The sequence below is a fragment of the Panthera uncia genome, chromosome E1 (genome assembly GCF_023721935.1).
Source record: "Panthera uncia isolate 11264 chromosome E1, Puncia_PCG_1.0, whole genome shotgun sequence".
Classification (NCBI taxonomy): domain Eukaryota; kingdom Metazoa; phylum Chordata; class Mammalia; order Carnivora; family Felidae; genus Panthera; species Panthera uncia.
In genome coordinates this window covers 42,856,458-42,880,855 of record NC_064814.1, presented here as the reverse complement: position 1 = coordinate 42,880,855, position 24,398 = coordinate 42,856,458, and the positions used below count along the sequence as shown (strand labels likewise).

General features: G+C 38.1%; 1 protein-coding gene across 3 annotated transcripts in view; it reads left to right on the top strand.

The window, feature by feature from the left end:
• The window catches only part of BLMH (bleomycin hydrolase), a 46,587-nt gene that overhangs the window by 6,090 nt on the left and 16,099 nt on the right, over window positions 1-24,398 (top strand). For 2 of the 3 annotated variants that reach the window (XM_049637973.1, XM_049637972.1), the window contains exons 4-10: window positions 86-227; window positions 1,054-1,142; window positions 2,560-2,652; window positions 18,909-19,064; window positions 19,946-20,104; window positions 20,218-20,285; window positions 21,628-21,745. In XM_049637973.1, coding sequence (XP_049493930.1) covers window positions 86-227; window positions 1,054-1,142; window positions 2,560-2,652; window positions 18,909-19,064; window positions 19,946-20,104; window positions 20,218-20,285; window positions 21,628-21,745 — 825 coding nt within the window. Of the gene's footprint in view, window positions 1-85; window positions 228-1,053; window positions 1,143-2,559; window positions 2,653-18,908; window positions 19,065-19,945; window positions 20,105-20,217; window positions 20,286-21,627; window positions 22,243-24,398 lie in introns of all 3 variants that reach the window. The other variant, XR_007459360.1, reaches the window with a different exon arrangement.

The following is a 24,398-nucleotide window of genomic DNA, read 5'->3' as shown; positions in this document are numbered from 1 at the left end:
GTCCAAAAATCCTGTTGTGTTGATAATGTCAATAAAAGTATTAGCTCTCTTTTCCTTTAATTTTATTTAACTTCTTTTACTCCAGGTTGAACGTTGTTATTTCTTCTTAAATGCTTTTGTGGACACAGCCCAGAAAAAAGAGCCCGAGGATGGTAGGCTGGTGCAGTATTTGCTTATGAATCCCGCAAATGATGGTGGACAGTGGGATATGCTTGTCAATATTGTTGGTAAGAGCATTTCTCTAATGGAACTGAAAGTCCGTATGATCAAACAAGGCTCTGTAGTTGGGCGTGGGCCATTTCTTTGGTGGTTATGTACAGAGTAGAATTAGTCTCCCAGAAGGGTATACAGTTAGCTTAAGAACCTTTATCTTACACTCTCACCTATTAAGTATTTTTCTTAAATGAGAGGTAAGGAGGTAGATACTGTGAAGAGCTGGTTGGAGATGGAATGGTTGTATTAAGTAGAACTGACTTTCTATGAAAAAGTTTATCTCGTGTCCATTGATGTGATCATAAAACTTTGAAACTGCGACTGTTTGAAAGTATTCTCATTCGGGGCACCTGGGTGGCTCAGTCGGTTAAGTGTCCGACTTCAGCTCAGGTCATGATCTCGCGGTCCGTGAGTTCGAGCCCCACGTCGGGCTCTGTGCTGACCGCTTGGAGCCTGGAGCCTGGTTCGGATTCTGTGTCTCCCTCTCTCTCTGACCCTCCCCCATTCGTGCTCTCTCTCTCTCTGTCTCAAAAATAAATAAACGTTAAAAAAAAAAATTTAGAAAGTATTCTCGTTCAAAAAGTTGTCTTTTGGGAAAACCTCATCATGCTGAGTGTTTTACAAAGTATAGATAAAAAGAACAGAATTCAGTCTCAGATATATGGATAAATATGCAGATTTAATGTCCTGTTTATTAATATGAAGTATAAAATTGTTAAGTTTTCTGATTTAGAATGGCAAAATATGGCCTATTCTTTAAAGCAGTGGTTATTTTTCCAAGGTTTCTAATGCTGGAGTATGCTTTTACCTTACTGAACACCAAAATTTGTTTTCTTTTAGAAAAATATGGTGTCGTCCCTAAGAAGTGCTTCCCTGAATCTTATACAACAGAGGCAACCAGAAGGATGAATGACATTCTGAATCACAAGGTGCAACATATGGAGCAGGGTGGGATTGAATTTAGTGCACATACCTTAAAGCTCTTAACTAATTTTCCAGGGCGATTCCTGGGCATTTCAGTGTACACAGTTTGTGTACAAGGAGCTACTCTGTGTCTGTCAAAGGCAACGTAGCTACATGTTAACTTAAAAATAATTGAGTTTAGAATGTTTTGTTTTATTTATTTTTTTCTTTTTAAAAACCTTCTACTTTTATTTCCATTGATTTAAATATTTTCTCATGGGTACTGAGGAAAGAAAATCTATGCTTAATATGGGCTATAAGTCCACTGGGTTCTATTGGAGGTGGGCTGGGACAAAAAAGAAGTATTTGTGAGACTTTTCTTAAAGAGTATGTGGAGTTCTGAGGCATCCCCAAACCACATCAGTGTATTTACTCACTAAAGATTTTATGTAGTCATTGAACTGCTTTTTATTGCATGAGTTATCTTAATGAATCATTTTCTTCTCTACATAACCCATTTTCCCAAGGTGGGTTATATATATACATATATACCTACACATACATAAACGTTTGAGTAAACTCACAACCCTGAGATCAAGAGTCGCATGCTCTGCTGACCAAGCCAGCGAGGCGTCCCCCCCGCCCCCAAGGATGGTTATAAATCTTACAGGGATGCTACTCTACCAGACATCGTTTTTTGACAACTGGGAGTCACAAGAATCTGTTCTCTTGATCTACGAGGCCGAAATTGGATTTGTCACCCCTGGGAGAAAGATGACGTTTTAAAATATAGATGTGTTTCCCCAATATTAGAAGTAGGTTATTTTCCACCCAGGAAACTGAGGATTCTTATCCACAGGCTAAAAGATCCTTAATAGTATATCATTGAATTTCATTTTAGGGGAGAGCAAGATCCTCTTTAGCACTGTGATTAGATTTAAGACTCACCTCTATCTTAGGTACTTTCAAAATTGAAAACAACAAAAATGAAAACTATCGGGTGGTTGGCATAGCCATTATTATAACAGTTTGGCAGAGAAAGAGAAGTGAATAATCTGTAAAATTCTAAATAAAAATCTACTGAAGTGACTGAGTAGCATAATCGTCTTAAGTCTCCTGCTTTTCCTAAGGGTGATAGGTGCTATGGAATCAGATGTGTTCCTCATCCAGGCACATACTGTCACAGAGGGTACCATCAGTTGCATAGCAGGAACAGTTGCATCTAGAATTCTTTGGGAATAATCAATGTTTTTTTACCCTTTAGGGATAGTGTTTTTGTCTATGTCTTTAAGTGGACCGGTTGGGGAAAAATCTATGTGTTTATGAACTTTGCTCTGGGGCTTGACCTATTTACACTTTAAAAGAACTAGCAGTGATCTGCTAGGCTCATTCACAGTTAAAGTTGGGTAACGATTTGGAGTACTGAATAAGTTTCTGTCATAGATGAGAGAATTCTGTATACGACTACGGAACCTGGTACACAGTGGAGCAACCAAAGGAGAAATCTCAGCCACACAGGATGTCATGATGGAGGAGGTAAAAACAATTATTTGGATTTTTTGTACCATTCTAAAGAGCTCTCAGAATATTTCCATCTGTTAAACTGATGAGGAAGCATAACCGTTGCAGTAAATGTAGAATTGAATAGAAAATTGCTTATTTTATGGCTGAAAAAACTGAGGTGTAAACTTTGCATTTTAGTATGAGACTTTCACTTGTATCTTCTAATTCTCAATTTAATATTCTTTATAATTCATTCTTTTACTCATTTCATAAGGCACTAGGGATACAAAAATAGAGAAGACATAGTCTGTACAAAAAGCTCAATCTGTTAGAAAAAGAAACACATGAATAGTTATGGTAAATCTTATGCTAGAGGTGTGTAAAAAGGGATTTGGTGGTCCTAAATGAGGGAGTGACTAATTCAGTGAGCAGAAGATTTCATGGGGAAAATACTTGAACCAGCTCTTGAAAGAGCTGTAGGAATTTACTGGATGGATAATTGGGAAGACCATTCCAGACAAAGAGAATTGCATGTACGGTGGCATGAACAGAAGTAGAATCTTCAAAGAGTAGCATAGCTGAAACATAACCTTTTGTGAGTGTGATTGGTAGTAAATTAAGCTAGAAAGGCAGAGCTATGAGGGATCTTAGGTAGATGCCAGGCTTTTGGCTTTACTTTGTAAGAGTAAAGATGGGAAACTCTTGATGCTTATATCAGTTAAAATAATGTATGTGTAAACGTTTTAGTAAACTTAAAAAGCATGAAACGAATATTAGGTGGTAATACTGTCAAGAGAGCTAATCTTTACTACTTAATGTTAATCTTTAATTACATAATGCAGCTGAATATGTGTAAAAGTATGAATTACTTTGAGAAAAGAACAAACATTACTAGGAATCACTCAACTAATAGTCTCTTCAAAATTTTATGTAGAATTGGGGCGCCTGGGTGGCGCAGTCGGTTAAGCGTCCGACTTCAGCCAGGTCACGATCTCGCGGTCTGTGAGTTCGAGCCCCGCGTCAGGCTCTGGGCTGATGGCTCGGAGCCTGGAGCCTGTTTCTGATTCTGTGTCTCCCTCTCTCTCTGCCCCTCCCCCGTTCATGCTCTGTCTCTCTCTGTCCCAAAAATAAATAAAAAACGTTGGAAAAAAAAAAAAATTAAAAAAAAAAAATTTTATGTAGAATTAAAATGGCCTTATTTTTTCACTGCCATGGATAAAACTAATACTTCACTTGTGGTTTTTTTTGAATTTTATTTATTTGTTTGTTTGCATATTTTTTAATTTTATGTTAGAGAGTGAGAGCACGAGCTGGGGAGAAGGGCAGAGGGAGAGAGAGACATTCCCAAGCAGTCTCCACACTTGATGTGGAGCCTGACGGGGGGGCTCCATCCCACAACCCTGGGATCGCAACCCAAGCCAAAATCAAGACATTCAACTGACGTAGCCACCCAGGCACCCCTCCTTTGAATTTTAGAGAGGTGGAAAAGTGTAGTTGAGAGCATGGTCTCTGGAGTCAGATTGTCTGAGTTCTAATCTTTTCATTATTTAACAGATGTGTGACCTGGAACAGGTTCCTTTAGCTCTCAAATCTGTTCAGGTGTAAAATGTTTAACCCAGTGCTTAACACAGTAACCTGTCTTAGGTTCAGTTTGGGATTCAAAATGTATTCCTCATTGGATTTTTGTGGGGATCAAATAAGGAATTAAATACAAGAATGCAAGATATAGTGCCTGGCACACAGCGGTTGTCCAGTAAGTGTTAGTTCTCTTCCCTTCCAGCTTAGAATGATCGCTCTTGTTGAGGCCATATTTCCTGCATAATTTGCTTTCCATTTATGATTATAGTAAAATGGTGGGGTATAGTAAGAATGAAAATTCTGTAAATAGTTATGGAAAAGAGCCCAGATAATATTTCTTATAGATCATAAGCAACCTATTGGCTTTTGTTGTTTGTATTAATGATCTTCTAAATAATGTATCTAAGATTCATGTCATGACCCTGAGATTGGCTGATAAGAATTAGGGCAGATATATTTCACATATCTTTCTTTCCCTGCTCCTACCTCAGAAAATGAGTAAAATACCACCTTACTGAGTCCTGAGTGTGGATGTTTTATAAGATTATTTACCTCATGATTCTACGTAAACTGTTGACTACAGAATTCTCTGTAGTAGGTCTTTAGATTTTTACAATCCCCCAACCCCCTTTTTATTGATCCTGACTCTTTGGTAATGAAGAGTCTAGCTATGATTTTAAAACCACAAATTAGTACCTGTGATTTGCCTAGCCTTGTAGGCACATCAAAATAATGACTTAATCAACAACCATGAAGCTCAGATAGCTTTGAATGAAATGTTTTTATGCTAAATGCATTATTTAGAGAAGTGCAGGTTGCTTGTTGTGATGACAGACACGGCAGACCCATTTTGGAAATGTAGTCACCTTCATTGCAATGTTTTCTTGGTGTGTCTACTCATTCTTTTAGCCTCCAGATATCCTAAGGATTATTAACGTACTCTTCACCAAAATTCTGTTTAAAATAAAACATAAAACAAAGACTAGAAACAGTATTTATCAATGCCATGAAAAGAGACAGGAAGCCATTATGATTCACCTAAGAAATTCTATAGCAGTGGCTCTCAGCTCTTAAAAACAGAATATAGGTTGGGGTGCCTGGGTGGCTAAGTTGTTTGAGTGTCCGACTTTGGCTCAAGTCTTGATCTCATGGTCTGTGAGTTCGAGCCCTGCATCGGGCTCTGTGCTGACAGCTCGGAGCCTGGAGCCTGCTTCGGATTCTGTGTTTCTGTCTCTCTCTCTCTCTCTCTCTCTCTCTCTCTCTGCCCCTCCCACACTCATGCTCTGTCTCTATCTCAGAAATAAATAAACATTAAAAAAAAATTTTTTTTGAAGAAAAAAAGTAGAATATAGGCCTGGGCTTGCTCCAGACGTTTAAGAGATCAGTTTCCCTGAGGCTGGAGCCTAATTATCTACATTTTTATTTTTTTATTTTAAAGACTACTTTGAATAAAAACGTTTTTTATTAGTCTTTTACTATTTTATTATTATTTTTAGAGAGAGAGAGAGTGTTAGTGGAGGAGAGGGAAGAGAGAGAGGTGGGGGTAGAGAGAATCTTAAGCAGGCTCCATGTTCAGTGTGGAGCCCAACACGGGGCTGGCTCTGTCCCACAACCCTGGGATCATGACCTGAGCCAAAATCAAGAGTCAGAATTTCAACTCACAGAGCCACCCAGGTGCCCCAAAAAGTATTTTTTTTAATCAGAAATATAAAAAGGTGTACAGTGAAAAGTCTTCTTCCCATTCTGTTCTCCGTCCTTTTAGTTCCCACACACCTCCCAACCAGTTTTATTAGTTTCTGTTATTATATTAGCTGTCAGTTATCCTTCCTGACTGAGATCTTTTTTTTTTTTTACAATCCATGAATTTATATTATTTTCCGCCTCCTTGTAGAGATTTTAGTATATTACTCATATTGTTCTACACAGTTTTGTTTTTTGTTTTTTTTTTTTAAAGAATACGTCTTGGTGATCTTTCTATATTGATACATAAAGAGTTTCTGCATTTTAAAAAGTATTTGCATAGAATTCTATTGAATAGATGTACCATAATTAATTTATTTAGTCCTTAGTAACGGACGCTCTGATTTTTCAAGCTTCCATTAAAAGTACAGTAAATGATCTTGTGCTTACATAATTTTGCATATATGCATGTATACTTGTAGATTATATTTCTAGAAGTAGAATTTTTTTGTTTTGTTTTTAAAGTTTATTTATCTGAGAAAGAAAGAGAAAGAGAGCAAGTGCAGGAGAGGCAGAGAGAGAGGGAGAGAGAGAGAATCCCAAGCAGTCTCCGCACTTCAGTGGAGCTCGATGTGGGGCTTGAAGCCATGAACTGAGATCCATGACCTGAGCCGAAGTCAGATGCTTAACAAACTGAGTCACCCAGGTGCCCCTAGAATTTTTTTAAAGATAACTTTACACCCAGTGTGTGCTTGAACTCATGACCCTGAGATCAAGAGTTGTATGCTCTACCAGCTGAGCCAGCCAGGTGCCCCAAGAATAATTTTTGGGTCAGAAAAAAGACACATTTGTTTGTAATTTGAATATGCCAAATTATCCTCTTTGGGGATTATACCAGTTTATACTCTCATCAGCAATATCTGATAGAACTTATTTCCCTTTAGTTAGATCAAGGCAATATATCGATCAATTGAATACTTACCACTCTGATAGGTAAATAGTTGATAGGTAAACATCTGATAGGTAAAAGGAGTTTTAATTTATATTTATCTCATTGGTTTTAATTTATATTTTCTTACTCTGAATGGAACTAAGCATCATTTCTGTGAACTGTCAATTCATATCTTTAACTTGTTTTCTTCTCTGTCTTTTGTCAATTTCTAGATACTCCTTACATGTTATAGAAATTAGCCCTTTTTTATATGAATTGTAATTTTTTTCCTAGTTGTTTATGTATGATATGCTTTTTTGTTATGCAGAATTTTTTACTTGTATATAATCAAATTTGAAAGCTTTTACATTTTTAATTAGAAAAGCTTTTCTTGGGGTGCCTGGGTGGCTCAGTTGGTTAAGTGTCCAATTTCAGCTCAGGTCATGATCTCATGATTCACAGGTTTGGGCTCCTTGTCAGGCTCTGTGCTGACATCTCAGAGCCTGGAGCCTGCTTCATGGATTCTGTCTCCCTCTCTCTCTGCCCCTCCCCTGCTTGTACTCTGTCTCCCTTTCTCTCAAAAATAAATAAAACATTTAAAAAAAAAGGCTTTTCTCACTCTAATTATAAAAGAATTCTTCCATTTTTCTTCTAATACGGGGTTTTGATTTTTGTATTTGAATCTCTAATCCATTTAGAACTTATCCTGGTGTGGGGTATGAGGTATGGATCTAACTTTTTTTCCCCACGTTTTTCCTGAAATACTCCATCTCTTTATACCCCTTAATTTGAGATGCTTTATCGTTCTAAAGCCTCTGGACTTTAAGTTCTGTTCTATTAGTCTGTTTATTCATTTGCTAATAACTCTGTGTTTTAGTTACTGAAGCTTCTTAATAGTGTTGTAATATTTGTGAAGCTAGTTCCACCTCATTCTTATTGTTCTCTGGCTGATTTTGATTTGGCATCTAATTAAGGCATCTGTACTTTAAATTTTTTTTTTAATGTTTATATTTGACAAAGAGAGAGAGCATGAGCGGGGGGGAGGGGCATAGAGAGAGGGAGAGACAGAATCGGAAGCAGGCTCCAGGCTCTGAGCTGTCAGCACACAGCCTGATGTGGGGCTCGAACTCACAGACTGCGAGACCATGACCTGAGCTGAAGTCAGACACTCAACTAACTGAGCCACCCAGGTGCCCCTAGGCATCTGTACTTTTAAAAGCTTCTGGTTAAGATCCACTGCTGCAAAGAAATAACATTTTCTAGTATGGCCTTCTCTTCTGGGTTCTGGAAGAGAAAAGGGAATTATTATTTTGATGGCCTTGGAGGACATCTCTGACACTGAGTAAGGGACTAACCTCACATTAGTTCTTAAAGGAAACAGATAATGTTCACATACTATGTGTCCCTTTTTACTAAATAGACATAATCAGGAAAACCAATAAGTACTTAAACCAAAGACTCTGGGGCACCTGGGTGGCTCAGTCAGTTAAGCGTCCAACTTGGGCTCAGGTCATGATCTTACAGTTTGTGAGTTCAAGCCCCATGTCAGGATGTGCACTGACAGCATTATGCCTACTTTGGATTCTGTTTCCCTCTGTCTCTGCCCCTTCTCTGCTCACAGTCTCTCTCTCCCTCTCTCTCTCAAAAATAAATAAACATTAAAAAAAATAAAAATAAAGACTCTCTTTAATAGTTAAAATTCTCAAGTAATAGTAACTAAATATGTAAATTCAGGCAGTCTCTTTTAAGTATTCTGAGCTGAAAGTCAGTTGACTATATTTCTTTAGAGGTGATAATTTCACATCTCCAAACAATATAAAATCCTTAGTTAAAATGGAGATAAACTGTGTATCATGTTTGCTTACAACCCTAAATACATTTTTACAACGTTATCTATCATGAAAATCAAATATAATGACTTACTCCTTAGCTTTGTGAACTGTCATCATTTAAATATCTTTATTGGATCTCAAGTCACATTTCTTTTTTTAGCCCAATGAGGATCAGAATTATTTTGAAAATAAACCTACATTTCTTCTATCTTAGTTAGTGGATATTATAAAAAGAAGGACAAAAGCCCGGGAACATGCTTTCTTCTTTTTAAAGTGGATCAACAACTTTTAGTCCTCCTCTTCACTTGAAAGAATGTTCAAAATTGCTTGCTAAGTCAGACTTCGATCCATCTGGTTCAAGGTTCTATTTTTCTTTCTTTCTTTCTTTCTTCCTTCCTTCCTTCCTTCCTTCCTTCCTTCCTTCCTTATTAATTAATTAATTAATTTAGAGAGAGACAAAGGCAGCATGAATGGGAGAGGGGCAGAGAGAGAGAGACAGGGAGAATCCCAAGCAGGCTCCACACTCTCAGCACAGAGCCTGACATGGGTCTCATACTCAGGGAACCATGAGATCATGATGTGAGCTGAAACCAAGAGTCGGATGCTTAACCAACTGAGCCACCCAGACGCCCCAAGGTTCTCTTTGTGATAGTAGCACCCAGGAGGCATATTGTGTGAAGCATTCTGGAGCTACACAGCATTCAGTCAAATATTTCTCAGTGCCTGGTATGTGGAAGGAGTTACAGATAATACATGTTAAGTGGCTTACGTTTAGTAGGGGAATAAAATAAATTACAAAGCAAAGCAAACTAAATGTCTTAAGAGATGTGCAAACATATCTAACTCCAAAGATAGAATTGCTGTGTCTTATTTGGGAGATCAAGAAAGGTTTCCTGGAGAAAGTTGCATTTGAGATGTGGTTTGAATGAAGTGAGTTTGGAGTGAAAAGCATTCTAGACATGCTCAAGGCAGATTTGTTGGGTGATGGGTGGGGTAGTACCTAGAGTCTTAGGGAGGAGCTAGAATGGTATGTCTCAAAAACTAGTCTGAAGTCTATCTGCGTTAGAAGCGTCAGCAGCTTGGGGGCCTCTGGGTGACTCGGTTGAGCTTCTGACCCTTGATTTCAGCTCATGGTTTGTGATGTCCAGCCTCCTGTTGGGCTCCCCACTGACAACACGGAGCCTGCTTCGGATTCTCTCCCTTTCTCTCTGCCTCTCCCCTGCTTGTGTGTGTGCATACACTCACTCTCAAATATAAATAAATAAACTTGCAATGTATAAAAATTTTTTTAAAAAAGACAAGAAAGACTCATCAAAAGCTTGTCAAAAAATACAAATTTCTGGGTCCCACTGCAAATATACTGAATCTGAATCTCTAGGGCTGGCCCCTATAATCTGCATTAAATTAATGATATGAGGTATATTGAAGTTTGAAGCTAGAATAAGTGGAAAGTTAGAATTAGACCTAACATTGTAAGAGTTTTGAATATTAGGATGAGAGTTCATTTTAATTTAGCAGGAAATGAGAAGTTAGGAAGATTTTTGAGATGTAATTAAAATACAACTGCACTTTAGGAGATTAATTTAGTTAGGTGAAGCTGGAGGGAGGAGAGTTAGGAAGATCAATTATGAAGCTGTAGCAGTTCAGGGTGTAGTAACTTGGTCTGAACAAGAATAGTGACAATAGAAATGGAAAAGAGGAGAGAAATTGAGAGAGATCTTAGAGGAAAAATCTGTATGACTTGGCAGCTTATCTGCCAACTATCCATTGTAAAAATTATGTTAAGGAAATGAATAAAGATAAGAAGCAGAATCAGGTCTATAAATACAGACAACAAACTGATGATTGCCAGAGGGAGGGGGTTGGTGGGACAGGCAAATTGGGTGAAGGGGAGTGGGAGGTACAGGCGTCCAGTTATGGAATGTATAAGTCACGGGAATAAAAAGTACAGTGTAGGGAGTGTAGTCAGTGATACTGTAATAGCGTTGTGTGGTGACAGAGGGTAGCTACACTTGCAGTGAGCATAGCATAACATACAGAGGTATTAGATCACTGTGTTGTACACATGAAACTAATGTAACACTGTGTTATGGTTACAATTATATTCAAATAAAATTTTTAAAAAAATGATAAGATTAGGGGCGCCTGGGTGGCTCAGTTGGTTAAGCATCTGACTTTGGCTCAGGTCATGACCTTGTGGTTCATGAGTTCCAGCCCCGCATCAGGCTCTGTGCTGACAACTCCAAGCCTGGACCCTACTTCAGATTCTGTCTCCGTCTCTCTTTGCCCCTCCCCCGCTTGCACTCTGTCTCTGTCTCTCAAGAATAAATAAACATTAAAAAAAATAATAAAAATAAAGAAGTAATAAGGTTTTAAGCCTGGTAGCTGGGCGAATGCTGCTGTGGTTCATATAAGTGAGAGAAATTATTTTCAGAGACCACTGTGAGGAGGAGAAACATTGGCTTTAAAGTGCCTAGTCTCAAGACACTGTCCAGTTGGAAATGGGTTTCAAGCACATGGGAGCAATTCTGGAACTCAAGAAGGAGAATAATCTAGAAAAGTGATAGTGATGATAGTACAAATGGCTGAAGCCTTGGGGATGATTGAAATCCTTGAAGGAGAATAGAAGGTGTGAGCGCGCTACAAAGACACGCACAAGTTGTGTCTACAATATCAAGCTTTATGCAATCATAAATCAACGTTAAAATAACTGTAAAGCAGGTTCAGGATTCCAAATTCAGTGACATTTCTCCGCACGTTTAACTTGGCTTCATACGTGACACAGAAAACAAAGCAGAATACAAAGTCATACATTAAACAAGATACAACAAGGTAAGAAGTTAACAAATGCAAAGCCAGTCCATGGGCGCATAGTTGAGATGAAGCTCTGAGCATGTGCTGCTTGTTATGTTCAAGCAGTGGAGAATCTGTTATGTTCAGAGATCAGTCAGGCAGAGCCTTCAGTGGCACTGCCTTTTTGATGTGGGGAGATGTGAAAAGGTCAGCATCTGGAGGGTCTGACAGTTTGCTGCAGAAATCTTCCTTTTTAGAGTTTCATCAGCCGTGGGCCTTTGCAGGCTTCCTCTGATTCTGCTGCCTATCAGTTCTGGGTGTCATCAGAAACCAGTGCTGGTTTTGGCAATATCTGGTCTTAGCTGCAACCCCCTTGACTCCTTATGACACTGCTTGACATAAGTCCCTGCTTGACATGAGTGACTCAATCTAGCTATCTACATGGGGATAGAATAGATCTGAATAGAGAATTCTGGAAGATACCTATTTCTATAAAAGTGAATGCCAGAACTATGTTGTGATGTAGGCACCAATCATCAGGGTCAGATGTTGTAGACAGGTCAGAGAATATGAGGACTGAGAAAAGGTTGCTGATTTCCTGAACAAGTGTATAGAATAGTGTTAGTAGAAAGGAGAAGGGAAGGAGCTAGATGGAGAGGAGTCAGACCATGGCAAGAAAAGGAAGGTAGTTTCAAGAAGCTGGGCAATGAAGAGAAGGAGAAAAATTGATACTCATTAATTCCACAAGTATTTATGGAGTACCTACAAATATTAAGCATTTCTAGGCACTAGGAGTACAGTGACGACCAAGACAGATAGGGTCCCTGCTCTCATGGTCTTTACATACTAGTGGAGGAAGACAGACAATACACAAATAAATGAACAAGAAACTATCTAATGTGATATGTACTTGGAAGAACATATAATATGGTGATTAATGAGGTGGTCAGGGAAAGCCTTTCTGAGGTCAAATTTGAGCTGAGCCAGGAGTAACAGGAAGACCAACCATGCAGAGAAGTGGACACAGAGCATACCAGGCAGAGAAGACAGTACGTGCAAAAGCCCTAAGATGGGAGAAAGCTTGGTACTTTTGAGGAACAAAGGAAAGCAATGCGGCTTGAGCTGGGCAAAGGTGGGAATGGTTGTGGAATGGGTCTTGTAGAGATGAATTGAGAACTGGCTTATATATGGCCATGGTGGTAATTTTGCATTTTATTGTGAGGTAACATTTCAATTAAAAAAAAAAAATCCCTCTGTTGGAGCGCCTGGGTGACTCAGTCGCTTGAGCGTCCGACTTCGGCTCAGGTCATGATCTCACAGCTCATGAGTTCAAGCCCTGTGTCGGGCTCTGTGCTGACAGCTTGGAGGCTGGAGCCTGCTTCAGATTCTGTGTCTCCCTCTCTCTCTGCCCCTCCCCTGCTCATGCTCTGTCTCTCACTCTCTCAAAAATAAATAAACATTCAAAACAAAAAAAAAAATCCCTCTGAGTGCTTTGAGAATGGATTGTAAAACCATTAGGAGGCTATTGTGGTCATGTAAATGAGAGGTTATAGTGATTTGGATCAGGTTGGTGACACTGAAGCTGAAGAGAAATAAATACATTTTGGAATATATTTCAGAAGTGAAGCTGTCAGGACTTGCTCATGTGGAGGACAATGAAAAAGGAAGAATCAGGTGATGTCACGGTACCTTGAAGGAGAGGGCTTGCAGATTTGAGCAACGGTCTTTTGGCAGTTAGGGCAGTGTGAGGGAACCAGCATGTCAAAAAGGATAGCAAATGCAAATGAGAAAAATAATAAATAATAATTGAATAAGGGTTTGAAGGAGGGAAAGAGTAAATGTGCTTTCAAACTTCAATGTACTTATGAATCCACTGGAGATCTTATTAAAATGCAGATTGATTCAGGTCTGGATGCAGCTGGAAAGTCTGCATTTCTAACTATTTCTTTGATTCAAACACTGCTCTAGAAGTAACCTCAAAATCATCATTTGACTATTAGTTATCGGCTCTCTGTATGAGCTCATTTCCTTTAACATCACAGAAAAGGCACATACCTTTTAAGGGTACTTTTTTTTTTTTTAATGTTTATTATTTTTGAGAGAGACTGACAGAGAGCAAGCATGGGGAGGGGTAGAGAGCGAGAGGGAGACACAAAATCTGAACCAGGCTCCAGGCTCTGAGCTGTCAGCACAGAGCCCAACTTGGGGCTCAAACTCACGAACCGTGAGATCATGACCTGAACCGAAGTTGGACGCTTAACCAACTGAGCCACCCAGGCGCCCCTCAGGGTACTTTTTAATGTCTTTCTCTGCCTGAAAACATATTCAGTGCCTCCAGAAAGTATCTCCTCTGTCTGCTCTTGCAGGCACAGGTGAGTGTTTTTGATTTTCTTTTTAACAGATTGTTGCCCTTCTTTCATTCCCCACTAGAAAGCAGTAGAGAGCTGTCTTCTTGGCATTATCCGCAGTCCCCAAGGCCCTGCTCCTTCTCTCTTGTAAATAGCTTATTTACCCTCTACACTGAACTTTCTTCAAAGTTCAGCTATTTTCGGTGACCCCTTTTGTGTCCTTGTGGCCATTCTACTCTGTGATCAATAGGTCATTTTACCTTTGAGCCTAATTCCTCAATCAGTAAGTTGGAGTAGATCATCTCTTAAGGGCACTGTAGCTTTGCATTTTTTATAGCAGTAAGCAACTAATATTTCTATAGTTCATTAGACTTTATTGTCCACTCTCCCAGCAACCCAGTGTTGTAAAAACAAATGAAGATTCTGTCACTTCTATAGTGGTTCTAGACACCAAAATCTTTTAGCTTTACCAGTTTTCTCCATTTAGTGTAGTTAGGTTGATATCTTTGAACTACCTTGCATTCTAACCCTTCGAATTACCATGGTTTCCTCCATCCTGTGTCTGCCTGTAGCCGGCTTTAAACTCTTGCCCTGGTAAGTGTTCATAGCTGATTGTCAACTATTACATCCTCCCTTCCTCCTCTCACTTGATGTCTGTCTCCCATTGAGCCAGGGCTATGGGAATTGATTCAGTCCCACATCATTTGTCTTTAAAGTGAGATCCACACATTCCCTGTTCCATGTTGCATGCCTCATGCTTTCTTTGTCCCTTTTTCTTTTTTCCATTCCCTTTATTGATTTTATCATTCGCCATGTAGACTTCAGCAGATCATTGAAAATGAACAGATCTCTCTGGAGAAATTTTTCTAGAGACCCATTATAATGGATCTTTTTTTTATAAAATTAGACTTAAGAGGCAAAACCCTTTATAATTTACATTCTTCCTACTTGTAGACAATATAATAAGAAACATAGGCAATAGTACAAAATGGATATAAACTGGAAATAGGACGTGGGCCATTCTGACACCAGTCGAAGCTTTTCTGATGGATTATAGGTTGGTACACATATCCGCATTTTGAGGTTAGTTTAAATTTTTTTTTATGTTTATTTCTGAGACAGAGAGAGAGTATGAGTGGGGGAGGGGCAGAGAGAGAGGGAGACACAGAATCTGAAGCAGGCTCCAGGCTCTGAGCTGTCAGTACAGAGCCCGACGCGGGGCTCGAATTCACAAACCGTGAGATCATGACCTGAGCTGAAGTTGGTCGCTCAACCGACTGAGCTACCCAGGCACCTCTTGAGGTTAGTTTAAACTCCCTATTTATTTATTTATTGGCCTCTGTGCTCACTGTGGGGCTTGAACTCGCGAGGTCAAGTGTTGCATGCTCTGCCGACTGAGCCAGCCAGGCACTCCATAAACTCCCAATAATTTTAATTAGCCAAGGATATAAAATCATAGAAGCCAGCTGGCCACAAGAGGCAGGTATAGATGCAGCATGTCTCAGCATAGCTTCCCTTTGCTCCCCAAAGTATGCAAGGGAAGGATCTCGGTGAATCCTTCACTGAGATAAATTTTTGGCATACCATTGCCCTCTTATATTTGGCTCATGTCACAATTTTAAGACAACATTCTCTGGTGATCTCTAAGGAATAATTACAAACATTGGATTCCTCTGGGGTTTGTTGTTGTTTAGTTTTTAAACTATATTCAGAGTCAACAGGGTCACCTTGTTATTAGTTTGGGAAGTTAGAGAAAAAGCACTTTCAGTTCCCATGTGTCATTGAGACCCATATTTCTCTGCCTTCAGTATTTTAGTGTTTTAGAGAGCCCATATTCCCTGAATCCACTCCCTTGGCTCTCTTTAACACCTTTTTATCGGGTTGGTTCTTATGCTAAGTTTAGTCTAAAATCACATTTACAAATTATTTATTCAGTAGGTATTTCTTTAACACATATCCCTGGTACTGTCTAGGCATTGGGATGTAACAGTGAACAACACAGACAGGAATCCTTGCCTTCATATAGTTTACTTTCTTTTTAAAAAAATTTTTTTTCATGTTTATTTATTCTTGAGAGAGAGACAGAATGTGAGCGGGGGAGAGGCAGAGAGACAGGGAGGGAGACACAGAATCTGAAGCAGGCTCTAGGCTCCAAGCTGTCAGCACAGAGCTCGAAATGGGGCTAGAACTCCCGAATCGCGAGATCGTGACCTGAGCCGAAGTCGGACGCTTAACCAACTGAGCCTCCCAGGCGCCCCTAGTTTACTTTCTAATAGAGATGAATAAAATATGTAAAAAGTGTAATATGTTAGAAGGTTAGTGCTATGGAGGAAAATAAAGGCAAGATAGCAAGTGCTGGGATGGGGAGTGGATAATTTCAATTGAAGTCACAAATATATTTTCCTAAATGGATAATTACGGTTTTTCATATGTACTTATAATCTGAGGTATATGGTTATAGTCTTACTTTATTCAATTGTGTATAATGACTTGTGTTCGATGACTAGTATTTTTCTTTTGTCCTGAATGCCAAGTGCGTCTTGTGAGAAGCAGGTGACATTCCCAGGTTGACCACCAGAGAGCAGACTTGGCTATCTAAAGCTCTCTGTCAGTGGTACCTTTGAGAACAGGGAATGTTATTTCAGAACAGCAGAGCCTCTTATCAAGAAGATACAGTGTCACAGACTCTGGAGATTATACTTTGGAAATATTTTTTTTAAGTTAGAGCTTATGTAACTATTGTTAGTTTGCTTGGAGCCAACTGTTCTTTCCAAAGTATTACAAACTGACTTGGAAGTGTTACAAACTGGCTTGGATAATTTATAATCACGGTAAACAAATAATATAAAACAAAGCAACATGTCTCAAATTGTAAGAGAGTAGATAAACTATAATATGTTTACACAGTGGACTACTATACAGCAATAAAGAACAAATTAGTAATACCCACAGCACAGCCAGTGAATCTCACAGGCATTATGTCAACAAAAGAATCAGACGCAAAAGAAAATATGCTGTATGATTCCATTTATTTATTTATTTTTAATTTATTTTTAATTTTTTTTTTATTTTATTTTTGAGACAGAGAGAGACAGAGCATGAACAGGGGAGGGGCAGAGAGAGAGGGAGACACAGAATCTGAAACAGGCTCCAGGCTCTGAGCTGTCAGCACAGAGCCCGACGCGGGGCTCGAACTCACGGACCGTGAGATCATGACCTGAGCCGAAGTCGGACGCTCAACCAACCAAGCCACCCAGGCGCCCCTGATTCCATTTATATGAAGTTAAAGAACAGGCAAAATTAATCAATGGTTATATAAGTCAAAATGGTACTTACCGTGGGGGAGGTATGGGTTATTGATTGCCAAGGGACCGGGGAACTTCTGGAGCCCCGGAAATGTTCTGTATATTGATATAAATGGTAGTTACATTGGTATGTGTGTATGTAAAAAGTTGAATAGAGCTGTATATTTCAGATTAGTGTACTTTATATACTTACTGAATATATGTTATGTCTCAGTAAAAAAAGTGAGAATAGTAAATAAGGTCATGGAATTTAGATTTGTTGTGGGAGGTAATAGGGAAACATTATGAAATCTTCAACAGGGAAATGACTTGAAGAAACTAATGTTTCTAAAATTACTCATCCTCTAATGATGTGGAGAATAGAACAGTGTTCAGATCAGCTATTATATCTAGATCAGATATAGTGCTACATGCTATGCTGTAGGAGAGACCAAATATCCATGACCTGGTCCTTATCCTTAAGAAGTTTATGGTCTTTTGAGGAGACAAATTCTATGAAACCGAGAAAGTTACAGTGTCAAATGCTTGATTCGTGGTGGTTTGGAAACAGCACTGAAATCAGATCTGAATTCAAATCCTAATTCTGCCATTTATTAGATTTCTGTTAGTTTTCCCTTGAAGTTTTCCCTTATTAGTTTTCCCTTGAGTATTGGTTTCTCTATTTGTAAAATGGAAATAACATACTACTTTTGTTTAGAAGATTTAGAGATGTGATATTCAAAGACTATAGTACAGCACGACATTCAGTAAATGTTCCCTTTTCTTAAACCCTGTACCCATAGAGCTTTAAAAACAAAACAAAACAAAACAAAACAAAACAAAAAAAACAACGTATGACCTTAATTCAGACCATGGTTCTGGCATTTATTGGCTATGTGACCTTAAGTAGATCTTAATTTCTTCGAGTCTCAATCTCTTGGGGGAAAAAAAAGAGAGGGGAAATTATACCTTGAGAGAGTGTTATGAGAATTAACAAAGCCTAGCAGATACCTAGTATCTAACATAAAATAGGCACACTCAATAAATATTCATTTCTCTGGAATGTAATGGAGTATACAAATGTGTAGTACAAATAATGCAGATAATAAGTGATGAAATTGGATCAGGGTGGTAACTGTGGGGTAGAGATTATGTTATATTTTTAAAAAGATATAGCAAATTTGATAGAGCAGACCTTATACAAGATATTTCTTTATGCTTCTATTTTTGTCTTTTTATAAGATGAAAATAATGCAAAATATATCCTTGGATTATAATGATAACTTGAAAGGTGTGACATCATTAGAAAATATGTTAGGGTCTCGTGACCCCAAAAATGGTACCTTCCACTAGAAGTTATTTTTGTTCTAATAATACTTTTAATAGGCATTATCCAAGCTCCAACTGGAAAGTTAATGCCTTTTCTGTTAGTGGAGAGCCCTGTCATAATCAATGGAAAACCTAGATGCCTAAAGGGAAGGAAATCCATTTATAAAATACATCATTATTTGTCACTTAAAATATAATCACCAGAGTAACAACCCAGATCTTATTGGGTATCAGTGGTGAGCGGTTTCTTGGCTAAAGAAGTATAATTTGCAGGGAAAATCCTAAGCACTAACTATTAACATTTCAGAATTGTATTGTTTAGAGTGTTTATGAACTCACAAGTTGAATGATCTCAAGTCCTAGACATCAGCCTTCAAATTTTTGGAAGTATTAGATTTCCTGTGAAACTTCTGGCTTGAATAAGCTGCTGATTTCTTGTGTTTCCCAAGCTTGAAGAAAATGACGAGGTAACACTTTTCCCTAGCCATTGCTCATTTGTCCTCCTTTCTTCCAGATATTCCGAGTGGTGTGCATTTGTTTGGGTAATCCACCAGAGACATTTACCTGGGAGTATCGAGACAAAGATAAAAATTATCAGAAGATTGGCCCCATAACACCGTTGGAGTTTTACAGGGAACATGTCAAACCACTCTTCAATATGGAAAATAAGGTTGGAGACAGGCACTGGCAGCCACTGGCTATTTACTTTCAGATACCTGTTGACTACAGGGAAGGGCATAAGATTCTTGAGTTAACATGCAATCATCAAACAAGACACTAAACACACTTTTTTCCCCCTTCCTCTGACATATTTTATGTACTTACTTATAAAGTTGATCATCTCAGGATCTGTCACCTTTCCTCAGTGCTCCTCTTCAGAGACTTTTCTAACTTTAGGCCAGCAGTCAGTTTAACTTGCACATGCTTCCATGATTTGGGCCCAGAATCAATCTCAAGTGCAAGACCATAAAAGGAGATTAGGTGTTTCTCACTGTGGGTTCAGAGCACCTCTGTACTGTGGGCTCATTAGGAACCCTCTCGTGGAAGGGAGCACTGTCCTCTCCTAGTTTTTTCTGCTCTCTTCATGTCTTCTCCACCAATTTAGCAAGATGACCAGAGCCTCTTACTTTGTTGGTATCTTGACCCTCTTATAAGCAAATGACATCAGTGGAATCCCAGCTTGGTTGCTGTATTGCCAGGAGTTGAGCTCGTCTTGTAACTTGAGAGCAAGGATCTTCTAGAGATGTCATCTCTGTCTTGCCTTGATACCCCTTGCATACAGTTCTTCAGAATTAGTTTTGGGGCAATTCTTGCCAGTAGGAAAAACAAGTAGATGTAGCTCCCAAAGGGTGTCCCCAACTGGATTCTGCAAGAATCTCTCACGTGACTCACTTTTTGTTTCTTTGTTATTTAACACAAGGTATTTGTAATGTTTTTTTCTTGTAGGCAGAGGTGATGAGTTTGATGCCCACATATGAACTTAGAGGAGAGGTGTGTGTGTCTTGTTTCACATTCCTGGTTTTCTAATCAACGTGGTATTGATCTCAATAGATTTGTTTAGTGAATGACCCTCGGCCCCAGCACAAGTACAACAGAGTTTACACAGTGGACTACTTAAGCAATATGGTTGGCGGGAGAAAAACTCTATATAACAACCAGCCCATTGACTTCTTGAAGAAGATGGTTGCAGCCTCCATCAAAGATGGAGAGGTTGGTGTTGTTTCTGTGCTTCCACATTGGGGTTAAAACCTCCACTTGTTTGGTGTATTAGGAAAATAGGATTTATGTTGACTTTCTTTTTTTCCTCTTTCCTCCATTTCTAGGCTGTGTGGTTTGGCTGCGATGTTGGAAAACACTTCAGTGGCAAGCTGGGCCTCAGTGACATGAATGTGTGAGTACAAGAAATTTAAAATAAAAAATCCTTTGTGGGTTGTTACTATTGGAGTGTACTCTTGGTATGAAATGACTCAGCTGAGGTTCACCCAAAGATTAAGGGTCAAGGGTGGATCTCTCTCTTTCCATCTTGTAGAGTTTGAGGACTCATAGCAGAACCTCCACGTACATACATGCTCTAACCTGGGAAGTCAAGATCATACTTCATACTAAGTTGAAATTATTGCATGTTCCTGAAAAGCCATCCTATATGAGAAAAGCATTTTTAAAAATACTTGCTCTTTAAGTCTGCTCAGTGCATTTAAGATGTAATGAAAGGTTTTTTTTAGATTTCTTATTCGCTATTTCATCCTTAACTACTTCTCTTTGATGCCTTATGTATTTTGTCTTTATGACAAGTAGGACTAATTTCCATGTATGCTTTAAAGCATTTTCCTGGTTGTTTATGACCGTGAAGATTCATTTGCTAACTAAATCATACAAAATTCCTTGACTATTATAAAATACACCCCTTTATGCTTTCTTATTGTTACTTATAAAAAGTTGAGAAATTAGCTGACAGTTAACAACAGAGGAAAGAAATCTGCTAAAAGAGAGAATTCATGTTTTTTTTTTAACTTTGACAATATTCTTGAATATTTTTGACATTGTTTATTTAAATTTCACCATCAACAGTGATCTAAATGAATTCAGAAACTGAATGAATTCAGCTCAGAAGAGATCTTTTTTATTTTTTTAAGTTACTTCAAAAGTTTGTTTTTTTGTTTCTTCTTGGTGGGGCGGGGCTCCTGGGTGGCTCAATTGGTTGAGCATCTGACTTATGCTCAGGTTCATGATCTCCTGGTTTGTGGGTTTGAGTCCCGCATCTGGCTCTCTGCTGTCAGCGCTGAGCCCGCTTCGGATCCTCTGACTCCCTCTCTCTCTGCCCCTCCCCTGCTCGCACTCTCTCAAATGTAAACAAACACTTAAAAAAAAAAAAAGGCTTTTTTACAGTTTTTCTTGCCAAAATGACCATTACAAACTCATCTTGTCAGCTTTTTGATATGGGGAATGTTTATATCAACATATTGAAGTAATATGTTTAATTACTTCATATTTTAATATCAACATAGTGAAGTAATATGTTTACTTCATATTTTTCTCAGTACTCTTGTGACACATAGAGAATGGAATCCCATCGAGAGACTAAATTCTGCATGTGTATTCTCTGAAATGCTACAGCCCATATTTATTTGGAACTGTTGAGCCCCTTCAGTTTCTTCTGTATTCCTTTAAATCCCAAAGCCGGTTTTCCCCCTTGATTGTACTGTCTTTATTCTGTACTACCATTCTTTTTACAGCTATGATCATGAGTTAGTGTTTGGTGTCTCCTTGAAGAACATGAATAAAGCTGAGAGGTTGACTTTTGGTGAGTCACTTATGACCCACGCCATGACCTTCACTGCTGTCTCAGAGAAGGTATGACCCTCAGCATGCCTACTGCAGTGTTTGCACAGATGGACCTACATTCTCCTGTAGACTGTTATCCAAGAGAGCTTCATTCATGTGATTTCTGTTAAAAGTTAACTTCCAAGTAAAACATTGTACTCGCGTCACTTGGGGTTTGGCTGCCTGCTCAGAGGTAATAAAAATAGGAACTTTCCATGAGGAGCAGAATTTGGGTCAAAGAGAGTAGGGAAGGAACAGCTTTTTTGTGACTTTGGAAGTTCTTGGTGTGAAGAGAAATCAAGAGAACCTGGGGGAGAAGATAACTTCTATTTATAAGGAATTAACTTACAAATAAAATAACTTCTATTTATAAGGAATTAAATTATGTTCATATCTTGATGACTTATGTTTTTAGACTTACCTTCTTTTCATTTGTCATTCAGATTCTTTTGCAGTAAAATTTCAGGAACAGTAATTTGAGGATTTTGTGCCCATTACTGGATTTATGCACAGCTATTCAGGAAAATGTAAATATAAAGTATTTAGAATTTCCTATGAAATACTGTGAAAAGTAGTGTCACTATTTCTAGGACACAGTGTTGGAAACAGTAACTGAAATTTTATCTTTCACAAATAAGCTCACCCATTTCTAGGCTGTAAAGTGTATATTTTACTCCTGTGCTAGTGATCAAAGGAAAAAAAGGCTTCAAACTACTTTAATTCTTTACCATCATAGCAGAAATGTTCTTTTTGTAGCCAAATCACTGGAAAGTCACAGAATAACTACCTTGACATTAGAAGCAAAACATTAGAAGGAACTTTTCATAAAATACTATAAAAAATAGAATGAAATACAAAATTAAATAAAATACTAAAATACTTAGAATAAAATATTGAGTTCATATTTGTATGTTTGGACTGCTATATTGTAAAATTTAGTGGATTTATAAATAAAGGTGGATTTCGTGAAGCTCCTTAAATTAAATTTTTAAATTTTTTAGAGGATTATTAAAGGACAAAAATAAATGAAAAGCCTGTAATTTCCAGGAGAGGTTCAGCTTTTTATCAGTTTCCATCTGTGTGATATTCCTGTTTTTCAGAACTAAGAATCATACATACTTACTCAGAAATAAAAATCATACATACTATGTCATTTTCTGTGGAACTTCCATTCTTTGATTGGTATGGTTTATTAAGATGTCATTTTTTCCTCAGGGAAATGGAGCCACTTTATGTGCTAATAGTATAAAGCAGAATTTATATTATCATAACTGGAATTTTATATTGAGATTTCTCTCTTCCCTCCAATTTGGGGTTTGACTGCCAAAACTAGTTTGCACTGCATTTGAACGGTTATACAAAAATAAGCGCTAGTAGCTACACTCTGGGATATCTTTCTTGTTGCTGATTTCTTGGAATCCCTATGAGGGAGGTCCAGGTATTATTCTATATTTGTAGATGACATAGAGAACAGCTGTATGTAGGCCATGCAGGAATTCATTGGCAAAGGAAAGGAGAGGAGACATTTGCAGACTCATTGTAATAAATGACCCTAGGTAATACAGATTCTAACAGATCTAATACAGATATTTAAAAGGAAAATAAATATATTCTACAGTGAGGGGGGGTAGAAAACCAGAACACACATCTAATAGGCGAGCCCCAGAATGTAGAGTTTAATTATGTGGTTTTGAAAGTACCTAGGGCTGCGATGCAGGGGTAGTACAGATAAGGGTGTTTGAAACTTGTTGATTTGATTTTTGGCTATTTCTGAGACTGAAAATTACTGAGATCTAAGAAAACTGCCAAGAGTAGAGTCAAATCCCATGTAGCTGAGACTCATGCAGTTATATGCAAGTGGGAGTTGACAGATGAAATCATTAGGAGATAATGCAGTAGCCAACTCTTCTTCTCATGCTACAAAGATTTAAGTTGTTTTGACATCAGCAAATGCCCTGGGTAAACATAAAAGAATAAAGTCTTTTCCCAAATGGAGCCTTCCTCTTGTCCCTTTCTGTGTCACTATAGTAAAGGTTATAAATGAAGGTTATCATGGTAAGTGTCATTGTTCCTTTAAGAAGATTATAATTGAGTTTATTTTATTAATGAAGATAGAGGAGGGAGAACGGTAGAACCATCTGGATTTTGTTTTATGAAAATAGTCCTTTTGCTTTGCCATTCAATCTGTATTGTATTAAATTCAGTACTTGTGTAACTGAATCAGTAAAAGTGCACATTTGGAGAGTATCATTACTTGGTTCCCCTAAGGAGAAAATTAGGCTGTATGATGAAAATATATTTGTTTTCTTTTTAAAACTCTGACTAGGTCTTAGAATCATTCCTATAATCAATATAGTGGGAAGCCTTTACAAAGAATGCTAATTGATTAAAAGCAAGGGTCCCCGTCTTCAGATGGTATTCACCACTTTTAGTAATTTAATATTTTGTATTTTCAGCCAAGGAGCATTTTATTATGCTTATTTTTAGTATAGACTACAGTGTAATGGAGAAAATAGTATTTATTAGATTTCTTGCATTTTTACCTCGAGAGTTAAACCCCATTTCTATTAGAGTATCCCTTTAGTTATAGTAGAGAATATTTGGCCCTGGTCATGTAGATCATGGCTGTATAGAGAAGGCTGTTTCTTCTAAGTGGCTGAAGAAGAGCTAAAATTATGTGACA